Below are 9464 nucleotides of genomic sequence, written 5' to 3'. Positions count from 1 at the left end.
TTTTGTGAAAAATCGTTTTTATTTCTGCAACCACGACACAAGCACAACGCTGCCCCAGGCGCTGTCCCCGCCCCCTCCCCCTCATTGGGTGAAGAAGGTGGGCAGCTCATTTCCCAGGATGCACTGCTCCTCGGCGCCGTGGGCGTCGATGGTGACCAGGTAGGCCACGCCCCCACTGGAGCCGTCTCGCGCCATGGCCAGAGACAGGGCTGGGGAGAGAGAACAACAACACTGGTAACACAACACCACACACTGACACACCTGGCCAGAGACAGGGCTGGGGAGAGAGAACAACAACACTTAACACAACACCACACACTGACACACAACACTGACACACCTGGCCAGAGACAGGGCTGGGGAGAGAGAACAACAACACTTAACACAACACCACACACTGACACACCTGGCCAGAGACAGGGCTGGGGAGAGAGAACAACAACACTTAACACAACACCACACACTGACACACAACACACTGACACACCTGGCCAGAGACAGGGCTGGGGAGAGAGAACAACAACACTTAACACAACACCACACACTGACACACCTGGCCAGAGACAGGGCTGGGGAGAGAGAACAACAACACTTAACACAACACCACACACTGACACACCTGGCCAGAGACAGGGCTGGGGAGAGAGAACAACAACACTTAACACAACACCACACACTGACACACTGACACACCTGGCCAGAGACAGGGCTGGGGAGAGAGAACAACAACCCTGGTAACACAACACCACACACTGACACACCTGGCCAGAGACAGGGCTGGGGAGAGAGAGAGTGTACAATAACACAACACACTGACACAGTGATGCACTCAGGACACAAACACACCTGCCAGAGACACACAGCGCTGAGGAGAGACACGAAGAAGAAGGGCAGCGAGGGGACCAGGCGAGGAAGAGGAAGGCTGGCGAGGAGGAGGAGCAGGAGGAAGGGCAGCGAGGGGATGAGGCGAGGAAGATGAAGGCTGGCGAGGAGGAGGAGCAGGAGGAAGGACAGCGAGCGGATGATGTGGGGAAGAGGAGGAGGAAGGACAGCGAGGGGACGAGGTGAGGAGGAGGAGGAGGAAGCTCACTGTTGACCACGAAGCGCTGACTCTCCTCTCGGCTCATCCCCCTCCGGAACTCCGCGTCCACGAATCCGTACACGTAGAAACTTCCAGAGCCGCCCACGGCGAAGGGCTGTCTGGCCAGCAGTCCGTCCAGCGTCACGTAGACCTGGGGGAGACGGGCACGGTGTCCACTGTCCACTGTCCACTGACCACAGACACTCCCACTGATCACTGACCACTCCCACTGACTGACTGACACTCCCACTGACCACAGACACTCCCACTGTCCACTCCCACTGATCACTGACCACTGACCACAGACACTCCCACTGATCACTGAGCACCTACACTCCCACTGACTGACTGACACTCCCACTGACCACTAACCACTGACCACAGACACTCCCACTGATCACTGACCACTGCCACCCCCACTGACTGACACTCCCACTGTCCACTGTCCACTGACCACAGACACTCCCACTGTCCACTGTCCACTGACCACAGACACTCCCACTGTCCACTGACCACTCCCACTGACTGACTGACACTCCCACTGTCCACTGACCACTGCCACTCCCACTGACTGACTGACACTCCCACTGTCCACTGTCCACAGACACTCCCACTGTCCACTCCCACTGATCACTGACCACTGCCACTCCCACTGACTGACTGACACTCCCACTGTCCACTGACCACAGACACTCCCACTGTCCACTCCCACTGATCACTGACCACTGCCACTCCCACTGACTGACTGACACTCCCACTGTCCACTGACCACAGACACTCACACTGTCCGCTCCCACTGATCACTGACCACTGCCACTCCCACTGACTGACTGACACTCCCACCGTCCACTGTCCACTGACCAGACACTCCCACTGATCACTGTCCACTCCCACTGACTGACTGACACTCCCACTGTCCACTGACCACTCCCACTGACTGACACTCCCACTGTCCACTGACCACTCCCACTGTCCACTGACCACAGACACTCACACTGATCACTGACCACTGCCACTCCCACTGACTGACTGACACTCCCACTGTCCACTGACCACAGACACTCACACTTGTCCACTCCCACTGATCACTGACCACTCCCACTGACTGACACTCCCACTGTCCACTGACTGACTGACACTCCCACTGTCCACTGACCACAGACACTCACACTGTCCACTCCCACTGATCACTGTCCGCTGTCCACCCCACTGACCGACACTCCCGCTGACACCGTCCACTCTCACTGTCCACTGACCACTCCCTCTGCCGCTGTCCGCTGTCCACCCCACTGACCTGCCCCCCGGCCCTGCGGTCCCAGCCGGCCACGATCAGGTGAGCCGACAGCTCCTCCTTGTACTTGTAGGAGATGTTCTTCACCAGACTGGCCGCAGCGCGGACCAGGGGCTCCTCTCCTATCTCCATACTGAGAGAGAGAGACGGGTTAGTAACAACAACCCCGTCTCCATACTGAGAGAGAGAGACGGGTTAATAACAACAACCCCGTCACCATACTGAGAGAGAGAGATGGGTTAATAACAACAACCCCGTCTCCATACTGAGAGAGAGAGACGGGTTAATAACAACAACCCCGTCTCCATACTGAGAGAGAGAGACGGGTTAATAACAACAACCCCGTCTCCATACTGAGAGAGAGAGACGGGTTAATAACAACAACCCCGTCTCCATACTGAGAGAGAGAGGGGTTCATACAGACACACTGACTGGACACTCCAGTACATGAACACTGCACTGAGAGAGAGGGGTTCATACAGACACACTGACTGGACACTCCAGTACATGAACACTGCACTGAGAGAGAGAGGGGTTCACACACACACACTGACTGGACACTCCAGTACATGAACACTGCACTGAGAGAGAGAGGGGTTCATACACACACACTGACTGGACACTCCAGTACATGAACACTGCACTGAGAGAGAGAGGGGTTCATACAGACACACTGACTGGACACTCCAGTACATGAACACTGCACTGAGAGAGAGAGGGGTTCATACACACACACTGACTGGACACTCCAGTACATGAACACTGCACTGAGAGAGGGAGGGGTTCATACACACACCCTGACTGGACACACCAGTACATGAACACTGCACTGAGAGAGAGAGGGGTTCATACAGACACACTGACTGGACACTCCAGTACATGAACACTGCACTGAGAGAGAGAGGGGTTCACACACACACACTGACTGGACACTCCAGTACATGAACGCTGCACTGAGAGAGAGAGGGGTTCATACAGACACACTGACTGGACACTCCAGGACATGAACACTGCACTGAGAGAGAGAGGGGTTCATACAGACACACTGACTGGACACTCCAGGACATGAACACTGCACTGAGAGAGAGAGGGGTTCATACACACACACTGACTGGACAGTCCAGTACGGACACCAGCTCAGGAAGTGACTGACCTGTGGACATCCAGCTGGTAGTTGACGATCTCGGCGATGGTCTGGGCGTCAGCCGCAGAGCCGGACAGAGCGCAGTAGATCTTGTCGTGCAGTGGAGACAGCTTGTTCATCACCCTGTTCACCACTGTCTCCCTGAGAGACACGCAGGGCACAGCTCTGAGTGTGTGTGGACAGCAACAGAGCTGACCGGGCTGTGTGTGTGTGTGTGTGTGGACAGTAACAGAGCTGACCGGGCTGTGTGTGTGTGTGTGTGGACAGTAACAGAGCTTTCCGGTCTCTGTGTGTGTGTGTGGACAGCAACAGAGCTGACCGGGCTGTGTGTGTGTGTGTGGACAGTAAAGGAGACTCACCCTGCGGACACACGAGAGTCTGACCCCAGGACGACCCCTCCATCAAACTCGATAGCGATGATGGTCGTCTAGAAAAAGAACCGACCATTACACATCGTCTCAAACACACACACTAATCTTCACTCACACACACCTTCACACACACTGTGGACTGGATATCTTAACACACACACACACTAATCTTCACTCACACTCACACACACCTTCACACACACACACACTAATCTTCACTCACACTCACACACACCTTCACACACACACACTAATCTTCACTCACACTCTCACACACACACACACACTGTGGACTGAATATCTTCACACACACACACACACTAATCTTCACACACACACACCTTCACTCTCACACACACACTAATCTTCACTCACTCTCGCACACACACTGTGGACTGGATATCTTCACACACACACACACTAATCTTCACTCACACTCATCTTCACACTCACACACACCTGGGGAGTACAGCTCCTGAGCTCTGGGGGGGGGCACCAGGAGAAGCCCCGTCACCCACCCCCACGGGGCCCCGCTAACACGCGTGTCGCGGCGTGGAGCCCCCTGCCGGAGAGCAGGCCGAGGCAGGCGCCTGGTCCCGGGTTCGCGTCACGGTTCGACACGCACAGGTGCTCACACACACACACACACTTCATCTTCACCATCCTCACCCTCACCCCCGTCTCGCCCACGCCCGTGTCCCGGACTCACCCCTGTCTTCACCTCCCCCGACTGCCAGCCGGGCGCCGCGCCCTCCATGCTCTCCTGACGGCCGTGGGTACGAGTGGGAGAAGGGCTCCTGCTTTTATAGGTCAGGCGCTTCCTGGGTCCGACGCGGACACGCCACGCCACGCCAAGCGGTCACCTAACACCTGGGCGGGACGCGCAGCTCCTGTCGAGCGGACGGGACGGGACGGGACGGGACTGAGCGGCGCGGCTCCTCTCCGGAGTGAAAGTGAAAGTGAAGTCAGCGGCTCCTCTTGCGTGTCTGTGAACACGAGAGGGAGACAGAGAGGGCAGGGCCGATTCCGCCAATGAGACGACGACAACAACAAAATTCAATTCCATTAAAACCCCTCTTGTTTCCTATGGTGGGGGGAGGGTGATACTTTTAAATAGATATATTACACACGTTATATCTCTCGCTGCCCACCGGAGTCGCCCCCAGACTCGCAGTCCACGCAACCCACCTCACACCCACGGGAGCCGCCATCACTAAAGCGCCGTGTTTGGGTCCGCGGGCTCAGGAAAAATCCGCGGGAGCAATTCAAGAGCTTCGTCGCCTTCAAACCGCGTCACCGGCGCGACGGCCGGGCGGTGGCGCAGAATGAGCGCGTCAGAGAGTGTAAACTGAGGTTAAATTGAAATACAGCGGGGACACACCGGGGCACACAGCTTCGCCCTTCTCCCTCTCTCTTTCCATGAACTTTCTTACCGTGGAGCTTCAGAGCCCAGAGAGCCTGAGAGTGCTCTGATACAAGGCACGTCTTTACACAAAGGGCTGTGGGTGTCTGCAGCAAGCTGGCCTGCCCTGGAGACAGGTCACTAACGACAGGAGGCATCTGGGCTGTTTGGCAGCTGGGAGTTAATTGATCCGAGGAGCTCGTCCAGCTGTGTGTGGAGAGAAGCCAGGGTATCGGCTTCAACCACAGGGCTGGGCAGCTGGTTCCACACCCCCACCCCCCTCTGTGTACAGAAGAGCCTCCTGTCCTGACTGGAGGAGCTCACCCAGCTGTGTCTGGAGAGAAGCCAGGGTATCGGGTTCAACCACAGGGCTGGGCAGCCTGTTCCCCACCCCCACCCCCCTCTGTGTACAGTAGAGCCTCCTGTCCTGACTGGAGGAGCTCACCCAGCTGTGTCTGGAGAGAAGCCAGGGTATCGGCTTCAACCACAGGGCTGGGCAGCCTGTTCCCCACCCCCACCCCCCTCTGTGTACAGAAGAGCCTCCTGCCCTGACTGGAGGAGCTCACCCAGCTGTGTCTGGAGAGAAGCCAGGGTATCGGCTTCAACCACAGGGCTGGGCAGCTTGTTCCCCACCCCCACCCCCCTCTGTGTACAGAAGAGCCTCCTGTCCTGACTGGAGGAGCTCATCCAGCCTGTTCCCAGCCCCCACCCCCCTCTGTGTACAGCTGCGTCGCGGTCAGTGTGTGCGGCGGTGTGGTGCAGCAGGCTGGACACAGGGACACAGTGGACTTCAGCTTCAATATTCCCTTTATTGACAGTGACCGGACGCACAGACACACACACACACAGCATCTACAACACCGGCCCAGCAGGCTGTCCGGGTCTCGGAGATCCGGGCGGTCCGACGGGCAGGGGGGGGTGGGGGCGCCGGCCCGCCTACTCGTCGTGGAATGTGGGCAGCTTGTCTCCCGGGACGACGATGTGCTCCACCCCCTTCTCCGTGATCACAGCCAGGTGAACCACACCCCCGCTGACGTTATCCCTGCCCATCGCCAGGGCCAGAGCTGGACAGGAGACAGGAGACAGGTCACAGGTCAGAGGTCAGAGGTCACAGGCAGCTCCTGTCCGCTGCCCGAAGGGAAATCCATACGATCACAGAGAAACCGGGCCCTACCGTTAGTGGCAAAGGTGACGCACTCGTCCTTCGTCATGTCGGGTCTGAATTTGGAGTCAACGTAGCCGTAGATGTAGGTGCTGCCTGAGCCCCCGATGGTGAAGGGCTGACTGAGCAGCATCCCGCCCAGAGAGACCGAGTACACCTGAGAGAGAGGAGACACACTGAGCACCCTGAGAGAGAGGAGACACACTGAGCAGCATCCCGCCCAGAGAGACCGAGTACACCTGAGAGAGAGGAGACACACTGAGGACCCTGAGAGAGAGGAGACACACTGAGGACCCTGAGAGAGGAGACACACTGAGCCCCCCTGAGAGAGAGGAGACACACTGAGCAGCCGTCGCCCAGCGAGAGTGGCCGGAGACGGGAGGCACAGCCGTCGCCCAGCGAGAGCGGCCGGAGACGGGAGGCACACCTGCGGGCCCTTCCTCCTGTCCCAGCCAGCAGTGATGAAGCCGGCCTGCAGGTCCTCCTTGTTCTTGTAGCACAGCTCCCTCATGACTGAGGCTGCAGCCTTGACCAGGGGGGGCTCCCCCATCTGGACACTGGGGTACCCCAAGGGTACAGCCGCAGAGAGGGAGGAGAGAGGGAGAGGAGAGAAAGGAAAGAGGGGAGAGAGAGAGGGAGAGGAGAGAGAGAAAAGAGGGGAGAGAGAGGGGAGGGAGGAGAGGGGAAGGAGAGAGAGGGGAGAGAGGAGAGAGAGGAGAGTTATTCTGTTGTATCATGTGCCTGATTCAGTTTCAGCTACACTCATCTCACTGACAAGACACAACACCCCGGAGAGACAGGAGAGGAGGGAGGAGGGAGAGGAGGGTACCTGTGGAAGGAGATCTGGAACTTGGCAGCCCGCGTGATGGCCTGGGCATCAGCCAGGGAGCCGGAGATGCAGCAGAAGATCCGATCATGAACCTGGATCAGCTTGTTAATCATCTTGGAGGAAACATAGGAGCTGGAACACAGAGAGAGAGAGAGTTTCCACACCTGCCAGAATCCCAACGGGTCCCGATCCTACTGGGAGAGGGAGGAGGGAACTCAGCTGAAGTGGCAGACCAGTGTGTGATCTCCTGTCACAGCCTGAGGAACAGTGAGTCTGTCTCCCAATAATGCTCCTTCTGTCTACAGTATATGTCAATATTTTATGAGATGTCTTTGTTGTAAATGTCTGTAACATGTCTGTAGATTTTATTTTACTTCTATTTTACATTTTGTTCCATGTTAATATTATTATTTTTATTTGCTTTGGCAACACTGATTGTACCCATCGGTCATGCTAATAAAGCACCTTGAGTTCAATTGAGTTGAGAGAGGAGTGACTCTGGACTGACACAGGCACAGTGTGAACACCCTGTTACTGACACAGGAGCTGGAGCGCACACACACACACAGAGAGAGAGAGAGAGAGAGAGAGGAGTGACTCCGGACTGACACAGGCACAGTGTGAACACCCTGTTACTGACACAGGAGCTGGAGCGCACACACACACACAGAGAGAGAGAGAGGAGTGACTCCGGACTGATACAGGCACAGTGTGAACACACAGCGACCTCTCACCCGCCGATAGACGCCCGCGAATCGGAGCCGATCAGTACTCCCCCGTTGAACTTCACCGCCAGGATGGTGGTCTGGAAAACAGGGGCAGCGGTCAGTGCGGTCAGCGGTCAGTCCAGAGACGAGCTGGAGACCCTGTGCTGGACTCTGCCTCCCCTCTGTCCACCCCTGAGCCCTTTCTAGTGTAACAGCAAGGGCTGGACTCTGGGCTGACCCTGGTCTGCTGACCCCTGTCCGCAGGAGCTGCCCAGCACTGACCCCAGACCAGACCAGAGTGACCAGAGACCACTGAGGCCAGCAGACCAGGGTCACAGCCCAGCACTGACCCCAGACCAGAGTGACCAGAGACCACTGAGGCCAGCAGTCCAGTGTCACAGCCCAGCACTGACCCCAGACCAGAGTGACCAGAGACCACTGAGGTCAGCAGACCAGGGTCACAGCCCAGCACTGAGCCCAGACCAGAGTGACCAGAGACCACTGAGGCCAGCAGTCCAGTGTCCCAGCCCAGGGGGGACCCCAGACCAGAGTGACCAGAGACCACTGAGGCCAGCAGTCCAGTGTCACAGCCCAGCACTGACCCCAGACCAGAGTGACCAGAGACCACTGAGGCCAGCAGTCCAGTGTCACAGCCCAGCACTGACCCCAGACCAGAGTGACCAGAGACCACTGAGGCCAGCAGACCAGGGTCACAGCCCAGCACTGAGCCCAGACCAGAGTGACCAGAGACCACTGAGGCCAGCAGACCAGGGCCACAGCCCAGCACTGACCCCAGACCAGAGTGACCAGAGACCACTGAGGCCAGCAGACCAGGGTCACAGCCCAGCACTGACCCCAGACCAGAGTGACCAGAGACCACTGAGGCCAGAGTCCAGTGTCCCAGCCCAGGGGGGACCCCAGACCAGAGTGACCAGGGCCACAGCCCAGGGGGGACCCCAGATCAGACCCGGGTACCCCGCCAAGCCACGTTGTTCCGCGACTCCCCCGCCGGACAGAAAGTGAAAGTAAACTCTTGCTCCTCCGACAGAGACCGGGCCCGCTCTCCCGGCCCGGCCGCCATCTCAAATCGCCCGGCTGAGGCGCGGAGAGTCCGGTCGGGCCCGGTCCGGCCCGGCTCGACCCGGGGGAGCACTCAAGAGCCCAAACTCCGGGCCGGTTCTGAGGGAGCCGGAGCCGGACCCGTCCGCCGAGCTCCGCGCCGCCTCCCCTCCCCCTGCCCCGGCCCGCCTCCCCCCGACTGCAGGGGTCTCCCTCGCTCGCTCTTACCCCGGTGCTGACGCCCTTGACCCTGTCGTCCATCGCCGAGCCGAGCCGAGCCGAGCAGTGCTGGGTGCTGGGTGCGGAGAGTCGGGGTGTCTGCGCTGCCGGCCAGCGGGGAAACAGCGGCGCCCGGCGGCTGGCGGCGGAACTGCACCCCACCCCCGGCTCTCCCGAAACCGAAAGCTGAGCGGAATTA

At 58.3% G+C, this 9464-nt stretch overlaps 2 protein-coding genes across 4 annotated transcripts in view; both read right to left on the bottom strand.

Moving 5' to 3' along the window:
* On the bottom strand, window positions 1-5174 carry psmb9a (proteasome 20S subunit beta 9a). 2 transcript variants are annotated; one of them, XM_069199010.1, is made up of 8 exons: window positions 5076-5174; window positions 4597-4873; window positions 3876-3943; window positions 3526-3657; window positions 2376-2505; window positions 1091-1232; window positions 747-777; window positions 286-619 (listed from the first exon to the last, which is right to left on the bottom strand). In XM_069199010.1, the coding sequence occupies exons 2-8, from the start codon at window positions 4642-4644 to the stop codon at window positions 301-303; spliced, it is 870 nt and encodes a 289-aa protein (XP_069055111.1). In that variant the 5' UTR covers window positions 4645-4873; window positions 5076-5174; the 3' UTR covers window positions 286-300. The 2 variants fall into 2 exon arrangements, with proteins under 2 accessions (XP_069055112.1, XP_069055111.1); XM_069199011.1 differs by lacking the exons at window positions 286-619; window positions 747-777 and adding an exon at window positions 1-209 and having other exon boundaries at window positions 5076-5166.
* A 904-nt stretch (window positions 5175-6078) lies between these two features.
* The window catches only part of psmb12 (proteasome 20S subunit beta 12), an 88981-nt gene continuing 85595 nt past the window's right edge, over window positions 6079-9464 (bottom strand). Inside the window, exons 2-7 of one of the 2 annotated variants that reach the window (XM_069199020.1) lie at window positions 9275-9349; window positions 8015-8085; window positions 7281-7412; window positions 6879-7008; window positions 6464-6608; window positions 6079-6353 (exon numbers count right to left, since the gene is read on the bottom strand). In XM_069199020.1, coding sequence (XP_069055121.1) covers window positions 6226-6353; window positions 6464-6608; window positions 6879-7008; window positions 7281-7412; window positions 8015-8085; window positions 9275-9307 — 639 coding nt within the window. In that variant the 5' untranslated portion in view covers window positions 9308-9349 and the 3' untranslated portion in view covers window positions 6079-6225. Of the gene's footprint in view, window positions 6354-6463; window positions 6609-6878; window positions 7009-7280; window positions 7413-8014; window positions 8086-9274; window positions 9409-9464 lie in introns of those variants that run through there. The other variant, XM_069199019.1, reaches the window with a different exon arrangement.

This window comes from Lepisosteus oculatus, chromosome 14, assembly GCF_040954835.1.
Source record: "Lepisosteus oculatus isolate fLepOcu1 chromosome 14, fLepOcu1.hap2, whole genome shotgun sequence".
NCBI lineage: Eukaryota > Metazoa > Chordata > Actinopteri > Semionotiformes > Lepisosteidae > Lepisosteus > Lepisosteus oculatus.
Note: the sequence above shows the minus strand (reverse complement) of the source record. Positions and strands in the feature narration are given on the sequence as shown.

Coding starts and splice junctions, on each gene's coding strand:
- psmb9a (XM_069199010.1), bottom strand. CDS start 4,644: ATGGAGGGCGCGGCGCCCGGCTGGCAGTCGGGGGAGGTGAAGACAGGG. Junction 3,944..4,596: donor CGGGGGAGGTGAAGACAGGG/GTGAGTCCGGGA, acceptor TTCTTTTTCTAG/ACGACCATCATCGCTATCGA. Junction 620..746: donor GCCAGGTGTGTCAGTGTGTG/GTGTTGTGTTAC, acceptor GTCTCTGGCCAG/GTGTGTCAGTGTGTGGTGTT.